The sequence below is a fragment of the Lissotriton vulgaris genome, chromosome 1_1, assembly GCF_964263255.1.
Source record: "Lissotriton vulgaris chromosome 1_1, aLisVul1.2, whole genome shotgun sequence".
NCBI classification, from domain to species: Eukaryota; Metazoa; Chordata; class Amphibia; order Caudata; family Salamandridae; genus Lissotriton; species Lissotriton vulgaris.
In genome coordinates, this window is record NC_141685.1 from 2,021,860,041 (window position 1) to 2,021,885,354 (window position 25,314).

At 44.2% G+C, this 25,314-nt stretch overlaps 1 protein-coding gene across 1 annotated transcript in view; it reads right to left on the bottom strand.

The window, feature by feature from the left end:
• Positions 1 to 25,314, bottom strand: part of FGFR1OP2 (FGFR1 oncogene partner 2) — a 218,762-nt gene that overhangs the window by 67,436 nt on the left and 126,012 nt on the right. The window contains exon 3 of the mRNA XM_086920213.1: positions 17,240 to 17,357. Coding sequence (XP_086776339.1) covers positions 17,240 to 17,357 — 118 coding nt within the window. The remainder of the gene's footprint in view (positions 1 to 17,239; positions 17,358 to 25,314) is intronic.

Below are 25,314 nucleotides of genomic sequence, written 5' to 3' on the forward strand. Positions count from 1 at the left end.
GCCAACACCACTCTGTGCATGACCTTTGGCCGTGTGTAGCGGAGGTTGGCCCCAGCTGTGCGAGTGGGTGTGTGAGTACCCGTGGGAGTCTGTGAGTGGGTTTATGAGTGGATCTCTGGATCCCTGAGTGGAGTTATCGGTGACAGCATGGGTGAATGAGAGGGTGTGTTAAATGACTGCATGGGTGTGTGCGTGGGTGTATGGATGTGGGTGGATGTGTGAGTGGCTGTATGAGTGTGTGAGTGGGTGTGTCAATGGTTTTGCTGTATAGGAGTGTGAAAGGGTACGCAAGTGGCTGTATGTGTGTCTCTGACTGTGTGAGTGCCTCTGTGGGTGTGTGAGTGGATCTCTGGGTCTTTGAGTGGATGTATTGGTAGCTATGGGTTTGTGAGTGTTTCTGTGAGTGGGTGTATTTATGTGTAAGTGGGTGTATGGATGTGTGAGTGGGTGAGTAAGTGTGACTGAGTCTGTGACTGTGTGTATTTTTTTAATTCTGGTTCTGGTTCTGCAGATCTGTCACAGATTCACACTGGGAGCTGCAATGAACGCCACTGTGGATTCGCGGATCCTCGCGCAACCCAAAAAACATTCTCAGGCAATTTCTTGTCCTTGAGGAGTCCCTAACAGACCTCTCCATCGGTACCATGGGGTCAGGAGACCTCTATCCTAACCCCTTCCATTCTATTTTGACTTTATTTCCCCTCCTGGGAACCGTGTCCCGATTCACAAAATGGAGGCCGTAACTTTTGTCACAGGTTGCTGCCAGCCCATCACAGCATTGCTGTTGGCACATGGATCCACCACGGTGGATACGCGCCTCTAGATATACATAAATCTTTTTTCCTTAATAACTCTAAAATTACTGAACAGTTTTACACTGAATTATAAAAAGCACTCTTTCTGGACCAAGACATAGCTTTCTGCCAAATTTGGTGTCATTCCGCTCAGAAGTTCAGGCTGTAGTCATGTCTAAAATCTCGATGGGAAATTACATGAGGAAAAAGAGTTTTTCTCAGTTCCCGCTTGACGGATCCCCTCAAAACTTTCAAGACAGCAGGTGAAGTGTCAAACCAGTTTTGAACATTTTGTGAAGGTTCATCAAACGGTGCCAAAGTTAATAGCAAAACAAAAAACGCTCTGTATATGGACAGTAGGTTCCAACTATAACTGCATACTGGTGTCCGCCTGTAGGGTAGGAGGAATCCCTCCATCTCCAGTAGGTAGTTACAGTTAGGACCTTGTTTCCAAAGAAAAATCGTTTTTTGACTTGCCTATATCTTTGATACCAATTGATGAATTTTCAGGAACTTTTTCCAAAATATTATATACTCACTTCAGCTGCCATCTGGAAAGCTTCGGGCCGAGAAAAAGGGAGTGTCCCAAAATATGTTTCCCCATGTTATCTCCCATAAATAATTTGAGCACAACAGCTTCCCGAACTGATGAAAGGAATTACACTAAATTTGGCAAAAATCCAACTCTTGGTCCAGAAACTGTGCTTTTTGTGATTTGGTGCAAATCCATTCAGAAATGGAGATATTAACCAAAAGCCAAATTTGTATATCTAGGGACTGGGATTCCCCGTAGATCCGACAGTCGCCGTGCTGAAATCGGATTGGCTGCCAACTTTTCAACCAAGAAGTGTTGACCGCCATCTTGGGACTTGGTTTCAGCAGTATCCCCCCAAAAAACTGTAAAAAAAAAGGGGGGGGTGGGGGGGGGGGGTGTGGGTCAGGGTAGGAACACCTGAGCCGAAATCGGCCTGTGAAGGGGGAGCTGCATGACCCACTCCCTCATTAAGTCTTTGCAGGGCCCCGGGGGATGGGATCTCAGGGCCGGTGAAGGAGGGGCCATGCATCCCCCTCTCCTTGTTTAAAACACAGACTTCTTGGGCTTGGGGAAGGCAAAACAAAAGTGGTTCCTCTCGTATTCCACGTTGAAAGACAATCTTAAATGCTTAATGGAAATGGCTGAATTGTTGAGCTGACTGTGATGAGTGATTTCTTTCACGTTGTTTCCTGGTGAAAGCAGAGTCCATTATTCTCCCTTTTAAATACCTTGAGGACGCAAATGCCCAAAATCATCTGAAAGCTCTGACTGTTTGGCCAGGACCCGTTTTCCTTTGGATTCAAAGATCTTCCCACCTTTTTCCACATTGATGGACAGCTTAACAAAAGGCCCGAGCACATTTCCAGCCTACTTGGTGACGCGTTATTGATGCAGAGGAATACTAGGACCTCTCCATTAAACAAATAAGCACTTACATCGTTTAGTTAAGGGGAAGTACCCATGTTTTGTAGAGATTCACCTCTTTATTTTCTCGTTGTCTTCCCTTGACAAAGATTCACGTTTTCACAAATTTGTGGATGAAGTCGCTCGAGGCACAATCACTGCCAAAATTACATGCCCATCTTGTGGTCTTTTAAGCAGCTGTAGTGTAGAATATGAACAAGATATTTAACCAACAAGGTAGCACTTACTAATTAACCAAATTAAAGTACTCCAGTAGGGTAGACGTTTTTTAGCAAAACTGGAGACTATTCTACGAAAAAATGAGGTTCGATTTTAGCCCTGGTGCCGATTTCACAGACATTAAACCTCAACAGGAAGCACTTAAAAATATAAACACAGCAGGAGTCCCAGATGAAGCGCCTCGTCAGTAAAGGAGAAACTAAACTAACTTCTTGGGCTTGGCGGCGGCACAACAAGTTTGTTTTCTCTCATATTCCATGTTGAAAAACAATAGGAAATCCTTACTGGAGGTGAATTCATTGTTGATCTATTGGAGCACAATCTGATGTGTAGTGACTTTTAGGAGGGGTTTCTTTCTTGTCATCTCCTGGTGAGAGCAGAGTCCATGGTGCTCCCTTTTAAAAACCCCGAGTATGCAAATGTCCGAAATGCATAACACCACTCACAGACATACACAGGCACACACCCACTCACAGACCCACAAAGGCATTCACACACCTACTTAAAGATCCACAAAGGCACTCACACACCCACTCAGACATTCACAAAAGCACTCACAGACCCACTCACTGACACACAAAGGCACCTACACTGGTACTCACAACCCCATACATACACTCACACAGGCACTTTCAGGCACACACAGTCACTCAAACACACACTCTAAGAGGTGACAGGTTACAGTTAGGATTAAAAAGTTAAAATAAAACCACTGAAAAATAAGCAAAGGTAACAGGGATATTATAGATATGAAACAATTTTTAAAACAACTAGGAAATTCATTGAAAAAAAATAAAGGTTAGAGGGACATTATAATTAAGCCTAGATTTCACTTGTAGAATACCATTGAAATTTAGCAGTTATAGTTACCTGAGCTAACTATAACTCACGCACTGCAATGCACTGCTTAAGACATCACTCATGACATGGTCAGTGACATCACTGATGACATAATCCACACACCCACTCACACACACATACAACCTCTCATATGTCCACTCACACACCCACTCACATAACGATTCAACGATATACTAACACTCACTTACTCAAAGAGCCACTAACTCAGCTAACTGCCCACCCATACAGCTACTTACACACCCACTCACTCATACCACCAGTCACACTCCCCTTCACTCACCCACAGAGCCACTCAATAGTATAGCCACTCTCTCACAACCAATCACTAACACACATACTACTCACACTAGCACTCCCTCACCCATACAGCTACTCACACATCTATTCACTAATTCAGTTAACCACTTACATACCCATTTACACATCCATACAAGCAGTCATACACCCGCTCACACACTCACCTATACAGCAAGTCACACCGACACTCAGTCAACAAAGCAGCCACTCACAAGCTCGCCCACTTAAATACCCACTAAGGCAGCCACACACTCACCCATAAAGCTACAGCTAATCACACTCAATCACCAATATAGACACTCACATAGTAATTCACACACCCATATAGCTAATGACATACACCTATATTTACCTATACATCCACCCACACACATTCAGCACTCAGACACCGACTTCCACACTGATACACAGTCACACACCCACTCAAGTGACAGAAATTAAAAATCACTCACTACTACGAGCTTACTATATATTTGTAAGTCTCAGATATATTTACAAAACACTTTCCCTAACAGGATGAACATATTACCTACTGGTGGTCGCCAATAGGTATAGTTAGGACCTAGTTTTCATAGGTAGTGTTTTTTGTTTTGCCATTAACTTTAGCGTCGGTTGCCGAATCTTCACAAAAAATTTTAAACGTATACTTTCGTCGGTTCAGCTGCTGTATTGAATGTTTTGGGGTGATCCGTCTATCATAAGCGAGGGTTCCAAAACGTATTTTCCACTTGCATTTTGCCATAGGGGCTTTGAATGCGACTACAGTCTGGACTGTTGACCGGAATTACACCAAATTTGGCAGAACGGTAAGTTTTGTTCCAGAGATCACGCTTTTTGTGATTTGGTATTAATCCGTTCATTAGTTTTAGTGGTATTAAAGGTACAAAAATATAGTTATATAGGGAAGCGGACCCACCAAGGGTCGATCCACGGATCCATGTGCCAAAAGAAGGAATCTGAATGGCTGGCCGCAAGCTGACAGCGAAGTTGCAGCCCCCATTTTCTTTTATTGGGAAACAGTGCCAGGGAAATTTCAGCTGTTAATAAAGGGGCCGTGTAGAGATTACCTGGCCACATAAAGGCGATATAAGTGGGCAGTAAGCATAAATTATTCATTAAAATGTTTGTAAATATATATTTTTTACATTGTCCGAAATCTGCGGATCCAGCTGCAGGTCAAGAATCCTTCCAGTTACCTCCAGTAAGTCCCAGACAGCGGGAATACTGAGAGCTCTTCAGAGGACCCACCCCCATTGCTCCATCACCTTGCAAATGCACCTCCTGGCATACTACTGGTTGGTGGATGAAGTCTCCTTGGATGCCGAGGATCCTTGGGGGCCAAGAACCTCTCCTGTTACCACTAGTATATCCCACACAGTGGGAAATCTGGGAATTTGTCGAGGCCCCGCCCCCTTAATCCAGCACTGTGCAAACACGCCTCCTGGCGCACTACTGGTTGGGGGATGAAGTCACCTTGGATGCTAAGGGTCCTTGGGGGCCAAAAACCCCTTGTATTACCTCCAGAAGGTCCCACACAGCGGGAATGCTGAGATCTCGTCAAAGGACCCACCCTCATTTCGCCACCACTCTACAAATGCGCCTCCTGGGGGATGAACTCCCCTTGGATGCTGAGGGTTCTTGAGGGCCAAGAACCTCTCCGGTTACCACCAGTCTGTCCCACTATCCCACACAGTAGGAAAGCTGGGATTTTGTTGGAGGCCCAGTCTCCTTTGTCCAGCACTGTGCAAACACGCCTCCTGGCGCACTACTGGTTGGGGGATGAAGTCACCTTGGATGATGAGGATTGTTGGGGCCAAGAACCCCTCCTGTTACCACCAGTATGCACAACACAGCAGGATAGCGGAGATCTCTTTGGAGGCCCTGCCTCCTTTATCCACCCACTGTACAGACCCATACAGACACTCACACACAAATAAAGCCACTCACAAGCCCGCTCGCGCAGCTACTCACACACCCACACACAGAACCATACAGCCACTCACACACCCACTCACAAACCCATACAACCACTAACAAACCCACTCACACAGCCACAAACCTACTCACTCACATGTCCACTCACACACCCAGTCACAGGCCCATGCAGCCACTCATACACCCATTCACCCATCGAGCCACTCACACACCGGCTCTGAAAGGTTAGAGGTTAAAGGGATGTTAGGTATAAAGCACCTGTATCAACGATTACAGGGACGGTATAGTTAGACACAGATTTCACTCGCACAAAAACTGTGAAAGTCAGCAGTTATAGCTAACTTTAACTAACGCATGCACAATGCAGTGCTTATGACCTCAATTATTACATCACCCATGGCATGGTCAGTGACATCACTGATATCTCAAATGACAAATGCCGTCCCTGTAAACTTTGTTTTTTCCATTGAATTTATATATGATGAGGAGAAGAGGTTGGTTTCCAACCTAAAATTAAAAAGTGCTTTCCCCTATGGTACCATTTAAGGGGCCTGCAGCAAAACTCAATTATCCTAAAAAATTAGCCAGCACATCCAATTCTTCAAGGTTATCTTCTTTCACTTGTTTCAGTGAAGGAGTCTCCGCCAGTGTAGCTCAAATTGGCACTCACGTCTGCTGTTCCCGTTTCTTTGAAGTAGTCAACATTGAAATATCGCACCTTCCTGGCCTCCTGCAGGTTAACCTCTCGACCTATAAATCTTTGAATTACACTATCACACGCATGGGTGAGAATCCAGGAAGTGGGTTGCAGAGTGGGATCCAATGTGTCCCTTTAATCGAAAATAAGGACTTAGGCCCACTTGCTTCAAAGCAAAAACCGGTCGCAAACTGGCAGATTCTCAGAATCTGCCCCCTTGCGACCGGTATTTTTGCATTTGGGATGCATCATCCCAAATGCAAAATTCGCAATTTAAGTAACCTCTAAATTGCGATTACTTAAATTGCCATTGCATTTAAGGAATCGCAAATTGATATTCCTTGAATGCAATGCATTAAAGTAAAAGAACTAGCGATTTCGCTAATAGGGGGAGCAAATTACCATGAAGTTGAACTTCATGGTTATTTGCAAAAACTTTGAAAAATGCACTTGAGAGCATTTTTCAAATTTTTATTTTACACAAACACACATGTACTCATATGCATATTTCAGGGGTGCAAAAGGGTCTCCTTTTGACACCCTGGCACCCTTAAAATTGCATTCTCAATTTGAAATTCTCTAATTGAGAATAACACATTGAGAATGTCTTCCCATTCATTTCCCATGGGCCTCTAGGCCCATAGGAATGAATGGGAAGGTATTCCTTAATTGCGACTCGCAATTTGAGAGTCGCAATTAAGGAATGTTTAGAAATCGCTATTTTTTAAGCAATTTCTTCATGCATAGCCTTTGCTATTCCTTATTAGCGAATATTTATTTTTCGCTAATAAGGAATCGCAAATCGCATTGTTGATGCATGTGCCAGTAAGTCCTTGTGGGGTCACCATTGTGGAGTGCCATTGCTTCACATACAGGACGACATAGATTCCCTCACTAATCCAACCCTCCCCCCCCCCGGCGGGTATCCCTACTACGCAGATGTTGGGGTTTCGACTGGCCTTCCACAACTGCTCCCTTCCCTTTAATAAGCAGACCTAAAGCCCTAAAGTAACTATAACACGCACCCTTGCCATGGCTGCTTATGACCTCACGTATTACAACACTCAGGATATGTTCTATGACATCGTTGATAACATCCCTGCAACTGCTGACATGACATCACTGTGAATGGAAGGACGGAAGTTATAGTTACAGTTACTTGAGATAACTATAACTGGTAAATTTCAGTGTTTTGTTCAATTTAAAAAGTTACATTGTAACTGAACTTTTTCGCTTTACTATGACTTTGCTTAAAACTTAAATCCCAAAGTGATGAAACCAGAACTCCAGCCAATATACTCTGTCTTCATAAAGGCATTTTGAAGACAGCGTTGGTTTGGGGAATCAACGCTGTAGTGATTATCTTGGAAAGTTGTGTTTTAGCAGTTTTAAAACTTCATTTTATATTAACATAGTGGAACCTAGTATAAGATCTTTCTTATTTATAGAGTTTAGTGGCCAACCTGTGAGCCTTTTTAATGGCAAGTGTGTTTTAGAAGGTTTACCACTTCATTTTCTTTTAATATTGCAGACCCTTAATAGATGATTTTGTTTTATAGAATCTATGGGCTTCTTTAACACCAAGTCTATTTGGAAACTATAGGGTCAATATAATCTGGCAACCATATTAATCGATATTAAGTTTTATATAGATCAATTCAAATGCATAAATTTGGACTAGAGCTTGGTGATCCTCTGGGACTGCTGTACAGAAAATGAAAGAAGGTACCCTGCCTAATGTTTATAAAGGTCCTAGTTAGAGGATCCAAACATGATGCAAAAAGGGGGGGTGATTAGCCCAAGGGCTGACGCTGCACAGGACAAACACCAGGTCAATCAAAGCAGACTAAACAAGATATATTAGAAAAATACATACTTTTTATTTTTCTTCTTTTTAAATATATTATTAGTGATTTTCAGAAGACAGACATATGCAAATTAGATAGTCACATTGATATATCACAAAATACATAGCAAAAGTTTTTGTTAAAGATTAAGAGCTACCCAGTACTGACCACACTTCAGACACACTTGCACACTCATTCATACAGGGATTGTCTCTAACTCTAGTTTAAGCATTCAACTACCATTCATCCATTCATATAGTCCTGGCTTAGGCAACAATAGATATTCAATAAGTTGCCTAGATCGGGAGGTTCATCCAGGTAGGTAGTATTAATACGGGTCCTGATGTAGTTAGGACAGAGTTCCGTATTCCTGGGACAACATGCCGACGCGCGTTTCGGTGAAAAGCCAATATGGCAACACCTTCATCAGGGCCAGGGTAGTATGCTGGGTAGGAGGAGAGAAGTAAAATCTGGAAGTAAAAAAACTTTGTCTTAGTCCCGTATTTCCAATATATAAGTACATAACCATTTCATTTTCATAGTATTATTAGCATTTAGAAAAGAGGAAACATGTATAGACCTTCTCTATATAGTATATTTGAAGTTGACAATTTTTTGACACTGTGCAGCAACAGACCAGTTGGAGACACTCCCATAAAAGATTCCCTGTTCAGTGGAATCTAAAAAAGGGCAAACTGATGGCCTAAGCTAAATGAACAATAGAATCTACTTCACAACACAAGACACGCATTTAATAATCACACACTCATTGTCATAGACCTAAGACCCCAAGGTTTTAGCTAGGACACTCAATATTGGTGTTTTTAATACAGGAAGGAGCAGATGGTAAATTGCATGACCCAGTTATCCTGATTTACCCCAACAACTTATACGTTCTTCTAAACTCCTGTAGCATTGGTGGTTTCACTTTTTTTAGTATTACCTGTTTATTTTGTTTAAGGTGGCGTGCGATTAGAGGGCCACCCTCACGACTGCAACGGGAGATGGGTTCCAATTGTAACCTTAATGAAAAGGTATAATCGATTATTGTCTTTGATCAAAGATCTCCTTTTTAATACTTGGTGTAACAGTTATAGGCCGAAGCAGTCAATTTACCAGGCTATTTGATCTGGGTTTGTGGTTCCTTTGGTCGGGCTTGTGCGGCTCGTTGCTCCACCAGTTAGTTAACAAGGGAGAGGTAACCAGAGGTGTAGAATTTTCTAGATATAAAAAAGATAGGTCATTATATCTCTGTTCTTGATAATTCAGGAGACACTCAAACGCCCCTCTAGAGAGACAAACTAATAGGCAAGTACCTACTATGATGTAAAAAACTTTCGAATGTTATCCTATCTCTTCAGGGACGTCCTGTTGGTCAAGACGGACGTTGAACCTGTCGTCTCGCTGTCAGTCGTGGTTGTATCGATAATAAGTGCTCCTGTTGGTAGTGCATTAAAAGACGCCCATTAATAATAGCCTTTCTTTAATCTGTGCTCTAGGGTGATAGCGGACAAAAAAGTGTAACCTAATAACTGTGAGGGGGATAACCCTAAATAATATCAAACAGTCGTGCTGAAAATAGCAAACCCTTTAGTGGTCTCATACAGTCGGGTATGTGAATAACACCACGGAGCATCTTGCCGATAAGCGTAACCACACTAGCAAGTGATTTTAAAGAATCAATTACCTTTCAACGGATCAAGTCGGGCTTTATCGCGGGGATTCCACCAACTAGGACATATTCAGGACGGGAGGCTGCTCGCTGGCATTCCTAAAAACGGACAACATAATTACATATTGTCCGTTACGAGAGGGCATTTTGACAGGCTCCATTATGTAGGCTTGGCTGGGCGCTTAGGCTAAACAGCGATGTTGGGTAACTTTCATAAGGTAATTACCTTAGTAGAGTCAAGTAAGGCTTTGTCTCAGGGATTCCACCAACTCGGACGCGCTCAGGACGGTAAAGGCTTACTCGCATTTCTAAAGATGGACAACAAAAAAGATTTTTACATATTGTCCGTTATATGGGGGCGTTTAAAGGGCTCCGTTATGCGGACTAAGGTGGTCTCGTAGTTCTGCTTACCGTCACAGAGTCGGTCGTCATCTTCATATGGGGTTCCGCCGGCAGCCAAGTCGGCCAAATGCACGATACAGGACACTCGTCTGTGCGCTAATTGGAAGACATTTAAATAGGTATTTGCTCGCGCGCTTTTTTTCGGAACTCTCCCCAGTCGAGTCTCGCGTTATAACGAACACTGAGGACGGACTTTTTTCTGTGGGGGAACTGTCCCCGCCATGTTGGTTAAGTTGAGTAAAGTAAAACCAGGCGCCTTTCAGATGGCGTAAAAGTAAATATTTTTATCGTGCTTTGACTTGGGACTAAACCCAACCGTATCTCATGTTTTGCAGAACACTGAAAAGGGACTCCCAACTGTGGAGGGGCAATATCCACCATGGTGGTTGAAATGCCGAATGGGGACCTTATAGTTCTTAACGTTTCTCCTCATTAGTGCTCCCATCCGGGTTTAAATGCTCTCACATGCGCAAGAATATAAGGAGATGGATTGGAACAATAGCTTGCGCATGTGAGAGCATTTAAACCCGGATGGGAGCACTAGAATATGTCTAGTCTTTAGCGCTATCTACTTCCTTATTGGGCTAAAATGATATAACATGTTCTTGGCACATAACCACGATTACATCTCTCCATATGATCCTCCGTTATGGCATATCATTGGGTCACGCAAGATGGCTGAGTAGGTGCTCCTTTTAATGAGGAGAAACGTTAAGAACTATAAGGTCCCCATTCGGCATTTCAACCACCATGGTGGATATTGCCCCTCCACAGTTGGGAGTCCCTTTTCAGTGTTCTGCAAAACATGAGATACGGTTGGGTTTAGTCCCAAGTCAAAGCACGATAAAAATATTTACTTTTACGCCATCTGAAAGGCGCCTGGTTTTACTTTACTCAACTTAACCAACATGGCGGGGACAGTTCCCCCACAGAAAAAAGTCCGTCCTCAGTGTTCGTTATAACGCGAGACTCGACTGGGGAGAGTTCCGAAAAAAAGCGCGCGAGCAAATACCTATTTAAATGTCTTCCAATTAGCGCACAGACGAGTGTCCTGTATCGTGCATTTGGCCGACTTGGCTGCCGGCGGAACCCCATATGAAGATGACGACCGACTCTGTGACGGTAAGCAGAACTACGAGACCACCTTAGTCCGCATAACGGAGCCCTTTAAACGCCCCCATATAACGGACAATATGTAAAAATCTTTTTTGTTGTCCATCTTTAGAAATGCGAGTAAGCCTTTACCGTCCTGAGCGCGTCCGAGTTGGTGGAATCCCTGAGACAAAGCCTTACTTGACTCTACTAAGGTAATTACCTTATGAAAGTTACCCAACATCGCTGTTTAGCCTAAGCGCCCAGCCAAGCCTACATAATGGAGCCTGTCAAAATGCCCTCTCGTAACGGACAATATGTAATTATGTTGTCCGTTTTTAGGAATGCCAGCGAGCAGCCTCCCGTCCTGAATATGTCCTAGTTGGTGGAATCCCCGCGATAAAGCACGACTTGATCCGTTGAAAGGTAATTGATTCTTTAAAATCACTTGCTAGTGTGGTTACGCTTATCGGCAAGATGCTCCGTGGTGTTATTCACATACCCGACTGTATGAGACCACTAAAGGGTTTGCTATTTTCAGCACGACTGTTTGATATTATTTAGGGTTATCCCCCTCACAGTTATTAGGTTACACTTTTTTGTCCGCTATCACCCTAGAGCACAGATTAAAGAAAGGCTATTATTAATGGGCGTCTTTTAATGCACTACCAACAGGAGCACTTATTATCGATACAACCACGACTGACAGCGAGACGACAGGTTCAACGTCCGTCTTGACCAACAGGACGTCCCTGAAGAGATAGGATAACATTCGAAAGTTTTTTACATCATAGTAGGTACTTGCCTATTAGTTTGTCTCTCTAGAGGGGCGTTTGAGTGTCTCCTGAATTATCAAGAACAGAGATATAATGACCTATCTTTTTTATATCTAGAAAATTCTACACCTCTGGTTACCTCTCCCTTGTTAACTAACTGGTGGAGCAACGAGCCGCACAAGCCCGACCAAAGGAACCACAAACCCAGATCAAATAGCCTGGTAAATTGACTGCTTCGGCCTATAACTGTTACACCAAGTATTAAAAAGGAGATCTTTGATCAAAGACAATAATCGATTATACCTTTTCATTAAGGTTACAATTGGAACCCATCTCCCGTTGCAGTCGTGAGGGTGGCCCTCTAATCGCACGCCACCTTAAACAAAATAAACAGGTAATACTAAAAAAAGTGAAACCACCAATGCTACAGGAGTTTAGAAGAACGTATAAGTTGTTGGGGTAAATCAGGATAACTGGGTCATGCAATTTACCATCTGCTCCTTCCTGTATTAAAAACACCAATATTGAGTGTCCTAGCTAAAACCTTGGGGTCTTAGGTCTATGACAATGAGTGTGTGATTATTAAATGCGTGTCTTGTGTTGTGAAGTAGATTCTATTGTTCATTTAGCTTAGGCCATCAGTTTGCCCTTTTTTAGATTCCACTGAACAGGGAATCTTTTATGGGAGTGTCTCCAACTGGTCTGTTGCTGCACAGTGTCAAAAAATTGTCAACTTCAAATATACTATATAGAGAAGGTCTATACATGTTTCCTCTTTTCTAAATGCTAATAATACTATGAAAATGAAATGGTTATGTACTTATATATTGGAAATACGGGACTAAGACAAAGTTTTTTTACTTCCAGATTTTACTTCTCTCCTCCTACCCAGCATACTACCCTGGCCCTGATGAAGGTGTTGCCATATTGGCTTTTCACCGAAACGCGCGTCGGCATGTTGTCCCAGGAATACGGAACTCTGTCCTAACTACATCAGGACCCGTATTAATACTACCTACCTGGATGAACCTCCCGATCTAGGCAACTTATTGAATATCTATTGTTGCCTAAGCCAGGACTATATGAATGGATGAATGGTAGTTGAATGCTTAAACTAGAGTTAGAGACAATCCCTGTATGAATGAGTGTGCAAGTGTGTCTGAAGTGTGGTCAGTACTGGGTAGCTCTTAATCTTTAACAAAAACTTTTGCTATGTATTTTGTGATATATCAATGTGACTATCTAATTTGCATATGTCTGTCTTCTGAAAATCACTAATAATATATTTAAAAAGAAGAAAAATAAAAAGTATGTATTTTTCTAATATATCTTGTTTAGTCTGCTTTGATTGACCTGGTGTTTGTCCTGTGCAGCGTCAGCCCTTGGGCTAATCACCCCCCCTTTTTGCATCATGTTTGGATCCTCTAACTAGGACCTTTATAAACATTAGGCAGGGTACCTTCTTTCATTTTCTGTACAGTTGTTTTTTTTCCCCTTGGCCTGCCTATATTATCAACAAAACCCTTGGGAAGCCCCCTTCTTTTGTCTTGATCCTCTGGGACTGGTTGAAACAAACAAGTTACATACCTTCGGTAACGCCTTTTCTGGTGGATACAATATCTGTCAGTGGATTCCTTACCTTTTGAATTACCCCTGCGCCAGCATTCCACTGAAACTTTTTCATACCTCTCCCACGTCAACGAGAACGTCACAATAGCACAGCTCCCCTCGTGACTATGTATGACGTCATCGGAGTCATTAGAAGACCTCGTTGGCGTGCTGACGTCAGTTCCACCAATTTTTTTCCGTGCCTTCGAGGAGAACGGGTGAACCGACCACATTTTGCAAATATACACAGTATACAATATATGCACCAATATACACAGTATATGAATGAAAGAAGAAAGAGAACAGGAAGAGTTAAAGCCAAGACATTTCCTAGCGACAAGATTCATAACAATGCAAACAAGAATGAAATATGAGAATGACATGCCCAAAAACTTTTCGGCATACGTAGGTAGACAAAGGAGGCGGAGGGTGGGTCAGTGAGGACTCCACAGGCAGATACTGTATGCACCAGAAAAAGCTTTACCGAAGGTAAGCAACTAGTTCTTCTGACTGATACATCTGCCTGTGGATTCCTCCCCTTTTAAATTGAATCCCCAAGTTGTCCCTCTCCAGGAGGAGGGTGTCCACCCACTTATACCAAAAAATCCTGCAACACAAAATATGCAAAATGGCCGTCCCTCCTCCCCTCCGAGCCTAAGCAATAATGCTTCGCAAAAGTGTGAAGGGAGGCCCAAGTTGCCGCCTAAAAGATGTCAAGCACAGGGACGCCTCTAGCCATAGCTGAAAATGAAGACTTTGCTCTAGTAGAATGAGCTCTAATACCTTCAGGCGGTTCCTTCCTGGCCAAAGGCGTAGCAGATCTTGATGCACCTGGAGAGCGTTTTCTTGTGAACAGCTTTGCCCTTCATTCTTCCCACGTAACCAACAATGAGCTGACTGTCCAGCCTCAAGTCCTTGGATCTATCTAAGTAGAAGCTGACCGCCCTTCTAGGGTCCAGGTGGTGAAGTCTCTCCTCCTCCTTGGAAGGGTGAGTGGGAGAATAAAAGATAGCAAAGATGATAGACTGCCCCAGTGAAAAGGTGTATCCACCTTAGACAGGAAAGCAGCTCTGGTCTAAGAACCATTTGATCTGCATGGATGGTTGTAAAAGGAGGCTTACAACTAAGAGTCTGAAGCTCACATACCCTCCTGGCAGAGGTAATAGCTATTAGAAAAACTGTTTTCAATGTAAGAAGCCTCAATGGACAACTACGAAGATGGTCAAAAGGAGAGCCCATTAGAAAAGGAAGAACCAGATTTAAGTCCCACTGAGGCATAATAAAGGGAGTGGGAGGAAATCTTTTAGTGAGGCCTTTAATGAACCTCATACCTATGTGAGACTTAAACAACGAAGGCTGGTCTGGCAAACAAAGGAAGGCCGACAAGCAACCCTTAACAGTTGCCACAGCACAATCATGGGCCAAAGAAAGTGAAAAACTATGAAGATCAGATAAATGGGCCTTCAAGGGATCAATCGAACTCTCTCCATACCACTTAACAAATCTAGCCCATCTACAGAAATAAACAGATTTGGTGAAGTGTCTTCTGGCTGATAAAATAACATCCACCACATCCGGTGGGAGTGAGAAGGTTGCCATGTTCAATCTCCATATTTAAAAGGAACAATGGTCATGGGGAGGCCTCGCGGGTCCTCTTGTAGCCTGGGCTACTATCATTAGGAGCTGTATTAATCTACAGAAACACTTTTGAAGGGAGTCCTGACGGGACTCACTAAGCAATGTATGGAGGGATACACGGTATGAAGTAACATCACATTTATTAACAGCATAAATGGATCATTATTCAAAAATGCAACAATAATAGTTCTTGTGCTCACACAAAAAAGTGCAAGTGCGTGAAGTGAAAGTGCTTGGTGACATTAAAAGCTTTACATCGCATTGAAAACAAACTATAGAACTCTGAATTATTTATTTGCAATGAGGGAGTTCTGTTTGTGAGGTCGACAGCGTTTCGATCTAGTTAAATAAGGATCATCATCAGGACTGTAGTGTGAGCAAGTAGAATGCAGCAAGAACCAAGCTTGGATCTGGTAGAGGGGTCTTAGTTAGAAGGGTTCGGTGGTGAACCCGGCCATGGGGGTCGAGGAGCTGAGTCTTGCACCTGGTAGCAAAGCAAATCGAAGTGAATCCGGTCAGCTGAAGTGAATCCGGTACCTCGGCTGACCTCGTACCCTCCAGCTCCAATCAGGACGGCTCCAGACTTACTCCGGACTAGACACAAATCATCCTTCATTGACAAAGACCATCACAGCACTATACTGAGCCTGAGGCCTTGGGGAACACCCTCCACATACACATACACATACATATGTACATATATATATATATATACATACACATACATATATACACATGATCATTAGACATTTTGGCCTACTGGCGATGTTAGGAGGCAAGGCTACAAAGGGCTGAGCTGTTTCTGTGGCGATATTTTCAGTTTTAGTTAAGACATGCTGGACTGCCAACTTACGCACTGCACAGTATCAGAGTCACGAGTGATAATTTAAAAGTGGCAGAGCTGGACCAGGATGTGTTTAGCAAGAAACTGAAGCACACATTAAATAGCAAGACTTGAGGAACAGGTTCCCAAGGGAATACAAAATTGTTAAAATCCAGTGATCAGACAATATGCTATGGTCAATGGGAACTCTAAAGGGCACCTGTTCTGGTTTATCAAGAAGAAAGCCTGCTTGGAAGTCTTAATGTTGGGTATTTCTCTTTACCAACAAAATAAAAAAGCTGGTAATTTTTATGGCATGAAAATCGTGAAGCCCAGAACAAAACTATTCATAGAATAAGTGCCATACGTGGAAACATCAATGCAAAATATTAGTTGCCAGAATTTAGGTGTTGCTCGAGTTTTCCAGCAAGCCAGTGTTAGAAAATAATAATTGTTTTTGTGATCTATGAAACGTGCACACTTCTTATGTCAGAGGGGAACTGTTAAATTGTTATTAAAACATTTTACAATGCTTTGTATCTGAATGAAAGAAGCAAATACACTATGGGACACATGCATCAACGAAAATACCGATCGCAAACGGGCAGATTCGCAGAATCTGCCACTTTGCGACTGGTATTTTTGTATTTGGAATGCATCAACCCAAATGCAAATTCCCAATTTAAGTAATCGCAAAATTTGCGATTACTTAAATTGCAAATGCATTTAGGAAATCGCAAATTGCGATTTCCTAAATGCAATGCATGATGCAATTCCAAATTGCGAATTTGCAATTAGGGATCACAAATTACCATCAATTGAAACTTGATGGTAATTTGCAAAAACTTTGAAAAATGCATTTTAGTGTAGTTTCTTGTTACACACACACACATGCCCTTGGGACATGTATGTGCGCAACATGTGGTAACATCTCAATTTCAGAGGTGCAATAGGGTGTCTTTTTGGCACCCTTGAAATTGCATGCGTAATTTGCGAGTACCTATTTGGTACTCGAAAATTGCGAGTACCAAAATTCATTCCTATGGGCCTGTAGGCCTATAGGAACGAATGGGAAGCCATTCCTTAATTGCGACTCGCATAGTTTCACAGTTGGCTTACCTTTATTCTCTTGCTGTAGGACCCGGATCTGTCGATTTTCTTGTTGGATTCCTAATACTAGCGTAGACCTAGGGCGATGTCTTGCTACCTCATTAAGTTCTTGAATTTCTTCTTGGTACTGAAAAACAAGATGGAAAATAAAAAGAGATATGTAATTGACAACACAAAAAGTGCATGAACATTAACACTTTGAACTATGAAAGCAATGACTGAAGATGTGATTATTTCATTAAGTTGTTTAACAGCGACATAGACAATCAACTTAAATTCAAGTAAACCAAGCCCACATCTTTAATTCATCCTCTGAACTGCACAGCAGACTAAAAACAAGTTTAGAGTTAATACCTTGTTCGGCACACCCGGAGGACACCAATGTCAATCAAATAAAGAAATTATCTGATATCTCATGAGCCAATCTAAACGTGTTACACTATTTATTATAATAATCGTTTCAGTACAAGTTGAGTTTCAGCACAAAGATGCACCAGAAATTAAACAAGCATTCATCATGCAATCCGTCTCGCCTTTGGGACTCTATATATATTTAGCTAAGCAGCACAGTAGCCTGGGTGCTGAAACATCTACTGTTCTTTAACATGGAGGAAAAGTAAGCACCAAACTAGGTGACATGCCAGGTATGGGAACACATGGAGAGAAATATTGCCTTTCGGCTGGAAAGCTCTGTTTTAAATATAAAATCAGGACCTTCGGTGGTCATATCACTGAAAATACAAGATTTGAAAAAATATTGTTGTCTACGGGAGCTCGTTGAAGACAATTTCTACGGACAGGAATCTAGAGCATGCTAAAGGAATTCTGGTATTTTTTTTTACTGACCTCTGCTGGTCGTGTTCTATCAAGAATTTTAAATAGAGGCAGCTGCCAGAAAAAAAGTCCATAAGCAGAAGCAAACAAGTCCCACGGCTGATCTCCAGAGCCCACAAAGGACATACAAATATAAGTATATACTAAAGTATATGCAAGACGTCTCGAATGCTCGACCTAAAAATAGGGGTTGCACCAAAATATACCAGACCCCTACATAATACAGGCATGACCCACAAGCAAGAGAAATGCATAAAGGGCTGTCCACGTAGTGGGGGCAGGCTCAAATATCAAGTTAAATGCTGTGACTCACATTTACTGATATAACGTTATCTTGACACAATTTGCTCCGATAGACCTGAGTACAGTTAAGCTAGAACTCAGCCGATGCAAATCGGGCTTGCCGGACGACCCATGCCCTCCCAAACTTTGGAGTCGCATAGCCGACTTTGTGGCCCCCACTATTCAGCATATATGGAATTCATCCATCTCTTCGGGGACATTCCCGAATATCTGGAAACATGCTACTTTACTCCCCCTAAAGAAAAAACCAAATGGGGACCCCAAGGACCTCAACAATCTCCGCCCGATCTCCCTCCTGGCAGCGCCAGGCAAAATGCTTGAGAAAGTTATCCAGCGCCAATTGAATCAATTTATTGAGCAAAACAATATATTACACGAGACACAATCAGGCTTTAGACCCGGTTTTAGCACTGAAACAGCACTAATTGAGGTGGCCGAGTCAGTGAGGTGGTTGATGTATTCGGGAGACTCAGCTATATTGGTGCTCCTGGATCTGTCGGCCGCCTTTGATATGGTCGACCACAATATTCTGCTGTTGCGACTGGCGAAGCTAGGCATCCAGAGCCAGGCTTTGGAGTGGATACAATCATACCTGACTCAAAGGACTCAGAAGGTGGCTCTAAAGAATGTCTCCTCTTCTCCAAAAGCCCTCAGCTGTGCTGTCCCCCAGGGTTCGGCCCTGAGCCCACTCCTATTTAATGTTTACCTTGCTCCACTCTTCACGCTAATTGCCAACTGGGGGATCAAGGCAATTTCATACGCCGATGACACCCAGCTGGTGTTTCCATATTCAGAGGTGTCAGAGACATCCTTTCTGAGTCTGAAGGGGTGCCTACAAGACGTGGCCTGCTGGATGAACACCAATAAACTAAAACTCAATGCCAGCAAGACAGAGGTGATCTTTTTCGGAAAAAGCCCCCCTCCACCATCTGAACTATGGTGGCTGGCAGAGATGGGACACGCCCCCTCTCCCAGCCACTCAGCAAGAAACCTTGGAGTCCGGTGGGACGACAAGCTGTCCTTTGCTTCACACATCCAGCAAGTGGCAGGTTGCTGCATGAGCAAATTGAGAAATCTTCGCAAGATTCTCCGACTTTTACCAACTAGCTGCCGAAAAACTGTAATCCCTGCCACAGTTACTTCAAGGCTGGATTACGCCAATGGCTTGTATCTGGGCTTACCAAAGTATCTTATACGACAACTCCAAATGGTCCAAAATGCGGCTGCGAGACTTTTAATGAGGATTCCTTACAAACACGCTATCTCTCCTCATCTCCTTTCCCTTCACTGGTTACCAGTGGCAAGCAGAATAAAATTTAAAGCACTCACCCTGGCTTTTAGATCTCTGTTCGGCAACTGCCCAAATTACCTGAAAGCTAGACTACCAAGATACACCCAAGCCCGGTCCCTTAGATCCAACAACAGTGTTCGCATTACAGCCCCTAGAGCAAAAAGAGCCAGGTTAGGTGGACCAATGTGGCGGTACTATGGAATTCGCTACCCCCTGCTCTCCAACAGGCTCCATCCGAAGCATATTTTAAGCGATTACTGAAAACCTGGCTGTTTGCCCAACCACGCTAGGCACCACGTTAGACGGGCACAACACTGTTGCAATAGCGCCGGTACACCTCCTCGTGAGGTAGCTGTTCGCGCTTTATAAAACTCTGTATTATGTATTATTATAACAGTAAGCAAATAGGGTATAAAAGAAACAGAGGTTTGAGATAGAGGCGCTTTTAATAAAGACTAACATCTTTTTTTCCATTAGTACAGGAGTCTAGATCAGGCGGTCATCCATAAATCAAGAGAAAGGCGCAGACATGTCGACGAGTGGGAGCGAGCCCAACCAGCAGAGGGGAGGAGGTTACAAGACCTAAGTGTCTCAGAGTATTATAAAGAACCTTCAATATCCATCAATATCCGTCGGACCCTTTCAAGGTTTGGACAAAAATAGTTTAGAAAATACCTTGCTAAACATAGAAGACATTGATTCAACAGGGTGTCTTGCTACACTGGTCTGGGTTGGCAAACTCCATTAGATTTGCCTGTTAGCAGAGACAACTCACTCGTACTTGTCTAATTGTTAGAAGAAAAAAGAAGCATTGGCATATCCATTAGGTCTCGCATTTGGGACCTTAGAAGTGTTTAGCCATGCAACGGTTGATGTTGGTGCACCAAGGATATTGTGCTGCATAACTAAATACTTATAAGGTCCCAAAAGCGAGACCTATTGGATATGCAAATGTTTGTTCTTTTTTCGGTGCTGGCATCGAGCTGTTCAATAATTTAATTTACTAAAGCAATAAACTGTAGCCAACACATATTTGAAGATACTAACAATCTTAATGAAGCGTCAAGACATCTTGGCTTCAGTTCATTTCAAGCGATGCAAGCAATCACCTCACATCCTTTTTTCAGGACTTCCCTGGAAATACATCTTCTAAAGGAGGCCAAAGCGGAGAACTATCACCCTTCTTGCACAGACCTAGCACCCTCGACATGAAACTGAACACAAATCAAAGCTGTGCCACTTGTTTTACATTTATATGTACTTACGCGGTAATACACTGGATAGGAAATGTGTTACGCGGTAATACACTGGATAGGAAATGTGACATGGCCAAGAGGACAGCAAGAGGAATTACTAATATGAGGGGAGGAAGAGCTACTGGAGAAAGGCTCAGTGAGCAAAAACCTGGGAAGCTGCACTCCCCAGTGCACAGGGTTGTGATGCCACACACAGAGTAATGGCATACCTTAAACTACGGAAGCTCTGCCTGTGGTTCTGTGCCACTGATGAGACCCAAATCACACGAGGGACAGCCCGCAGATTCTGGGAGAACATGCATGGTGTGGGACAAGCAGGCCGAGGTGGAGCAACGCGCCATCTGCATCTCCATACACCAGAACTACAAGTACCAGCATGCACATCGAAATCCTGGCTTGACGAGTGTCAGGCGAAAGCCTGTGTCATAACAGCTTACCTTAGATGGGGGTATGTACGTGTACACCAGGGTCTGACAGCATGACACACGTTATGTGGGCCTCCCATACGGGTCATGGCCTCTCTCTGGGGCCCCATGTGTGCGACAGCCTCCGGGCGAGGAACACGCTCGGAGCACGATACTGTTACTGAACTTTGTGGGCGGAAAGATGTGTTGGCTAGGATCTGTAACTTGTTAATATGTAAATTCCATCACAGGTATACCTCGTTGTCTTGGAAAGCGCTCCGACACCTTTGGGAAAAGTTTGCTCTATCTAAAAGTGTATTAAATAAATAAATAAATAGGCGGTGAGTGGGTGTTTTGGGAGACGAGCACATAGATGCAGATATGGGTGGGGGTAAAAAGCCCGGTAGGTCAGTGCACATGGGGGTGGATGTCTCTAGAGACATGGATAGCTTGTTAGGTTAATGCACAGGGGGGGTGGATGTCTCTGGAGACGGGGATTAGCTCTGTAGGTTACTGCACAGGTGGGTGGATGTCTCTGGAGACGTGGGATAGCTTGGTGGGTTAAGGCACAGGTGGCTGGATTCCACAGCAGAGGTTTGTCTTTCATTGGAATGTGCAGGGAGAAAAGGAAAAGTTTACAGCCACCCACCCCCCTCCTCTGCACGGGCACCCCTCCCCCACCACATGGAGATGATATTAGCAATGGCTCTAGTAGGCTGCCCCCTCCCTCCCCCACAGAGACTTCAGACATGACTGCTGGGGGAGGCAATTTGGTATCAGGGGGAGATTTATTTCTATGACTCCTGCAGATGTGGACGGACCCTCGCCCTCCCTTCTGTTATGGGGGCAAAAACTCCCTCACTTTCGCCCGCCTGAGAGAACCACATCAAACGACCAGCACGTAAGGATGCGCCTTGTACAAGGCCGACGGTGGGTCCGTTTTCATTTGGGGAAAAAGTGTACCGGCGGCGCGAGGGGCTTGATCATAAGCCCCTCGGAATTTGGCCCGAACTAGTTATTGCCGCAAGCATAAAAATCACGACCCCCATTAGGCAGTGGCAGGCCACGAGTAGCTGGAGCCACCGCTTCCCTAAGATCAGTTCTGTGGCGTCTGTTGAGAGTTTTTTCCGGGGACTGCTTCATTATTATTTTTTTGCTAATCAATCTTAGGCTTTAGGCGCAGCACCGTCACAGAGTCCACGCCAGTACCGCCCTTGTATGTCACTTAGTGTAAACCAGCTTTCGGACTAGATCTTGTTACTGTCCCTTTTTTCAGTAGCTCATTACTCCAACAACGGAGAGGCGGGTTTCAAGACTTTCCGTTAGAGACATGATAGTAAGCAGAGGTTTGGCAACCTTCCTTGCACGACCAGACTCCGGGAAGTTAGCCAAGTATGGGTGTGAGCTTGGGTCCGCGATTTTTAAAATCTTTTCATGAGAGAGGCCTGCACTTTGCAGCGGGACCAACTGATAGTCATGCTCTGGAACCGATTGCTCCTTCAGAAAATAGCATGCAGGCTTCCGAACTTTGTCCGCACTGGTGTACTTACGACAGAGCACAATGTTATGACCAGTAGTAGTTTGCCGGCCCCCTCATTCGTCCCAGCTCATTGTTTAAACTGGAAGCACGCCGCCATGCGCACGCGCTTGTACATCAATAAGCGAAGCGGCATTTTCGTTGCTATGCAACAAAATAGCAGACTGTCCACAGTCCATACGGACATGCGCATGCTGTTTGCTATGGACAAATGGCGAGAGCAGCCATGTTTGTCCATGCAGATGCGTGCCTGAGAGCCCTCAGCAGAATTGATTCCAAAAGGTACTCGCAATTGCGAGAGCAGCGCATGCGCTGCTTTCGCCAGGCGAGACCTACAAACCTGATGACTCCGAATGAAGTCTTGCCGGCAGTAATCCTTTCTCATACTGGTAGAGGACACTACTAGTTCCTTTTCACGACCTCTCTAGCTCCATGAATGGCAAATGAGAAATCTGAACAGGTCATTACTGTCTTCCTTTACTGGCTCCTGTGACGTCCATATTAATTTCATGGCCAACTGCATCATACTCACAGCTTTACAACATAAATAACAATGCCATTGCACCAATGAACACTGAATCATGGGAAGGTCAACATCATCTAAAAGCAGAATTAACTAGTGCCTGGTACATATAGATAAAAAAAAGACAAAAAAAACCCACAAATATGGCCTCCCTTAATTGCACCAATAATGTGGCACGAATTTCAATTCAGAAGTCTTTATTTTCTTTCATTAGGCATTCGATATTTGCCTATTCTGAAAACGAATCATTAAGTTGAATGGACTCTGCTTCTCGTCTACTAAACCATTGCAGGTTATATTTTTTGATCTATTAATTATTCATAGTTTGCGATTGTTAAGTCTGACTATTTGCAGATGGTCACGGGATATTTACGGTGTGAATGCTGGATAAAAATGCAAGTATAAATAAAAATTGCAGGAGGAGCTTTGCGCGGTTCCAAGATGGACGAGTGAGCAAAGGGCTCCCGAGACCCTCTTCACCTCCCGCATCTATCCTGCCACAAATCCTGATTTGAACGACGGCTCCTTATTGCTGATGCCCTGCTGATCCCGAGACCTTTTTTCGAAAATCAATTTGGACGCCGAGAACCGGAATTACTGCACCCTGAAGTTTGCGGCCTACATCGTAGACCATCCCCGGACTTGAGTCCCCGAGGTACCCAGGTGGCAATTGAACAACAACGGCTAGTGTGACACGCCCACAGCCCCTGTGGTACTTTCGGTTTCGGTCATTGTTGGACGGCGTTCTAAGGCCGCTCTACACGACTGTCCTGTTCTTGCTGCAGGTCCTACGTTTGCTTTGGATCTTATCCCTCTCGCCCTTCCGGGCCACCGTAAGCGGGACCATTTTGACCAGATCCCACCGGTTCCATCGGAGTTCATTGCTCAACATGGCGGGCAAAGCGGATACCGAGAAACGGAACACCAAGGGCACGCATCGTGGTGGAGTTCTTCAAACCCAGACCATAGAGCGCTACACTCGCCCAAAAGGGTCCCCAGGCGGAGCGAGCAAGGCTCTTGAGGGGACTGGAGATGGTCCTCCTATAACGGAGGAGCCGACATTGAAGGACATCATGGGCGCCATCACCAGTGTTCGAACGACTATGGGCCAACAATACGAAAACCTTGCTGCAAAGATCGACACGGTGGCGATCGAGGTCAATCTTATTAGGGCGGACCTGGGCAAAATGAATGAGCGGGTCAAGTCCCTGGATATCAAAACTGCGAGCTTGACTACTGATGTCTCGGACCTCCAGGCTGAGGTTCGCACTCTCCGAACCTCCAGCGACCTCTTTGCCCGCCGGCTGGAGGATTTCGAGAGCCGGGCCAGGCGCAATAACGTCCGCATCGTGGGGGTTCCGGAGAACTCTGCAGATGTGTCTACGGACCTTCTGGTTGAGGATCTGGTCCTGAAACATCTTATGCCTAAGGGCCTCAGCAACTTTTTTACGGTGGAGCGCGCTCATAGAGTCCCCGGTGGAAAGCCCAAGCTGGGGGCCGCACCAAGGCCTATCATCGCCAGAATTTTTAATTTTTGAGACCGGGACGCTATCCTGCAAGCCTCACGTACTACGGGTCCCACTAAGTTTGACAATGCCTCAATTAGTTTCTATCCTGACTTCACGCAGGCGGTGCGGAAACAACGCATGGGTTTCACCGGGGTGAAGAGACGGCTCCGGGATATGGGACTAAAGTATGCCATGCTATTTCCGGCCCGCCTGAGGATCGAATATGAGGAGCGAGCGTTCTTCTTTGATCGCCCCGAAGTGGCCAGTGACTGGTTGGACACATTGCCATCAAACCGCACCAGCAGCGAGAGTTCGAGAGATGCCGAAGGGGGCCTGGCTGAACAGGAGTAGTGAGTCTGCATCGGCGAGCCGATTTCCTTGGACTTATAGCAGTGGCTGTGGGATCGATTTGCTTTATAGTATGGATA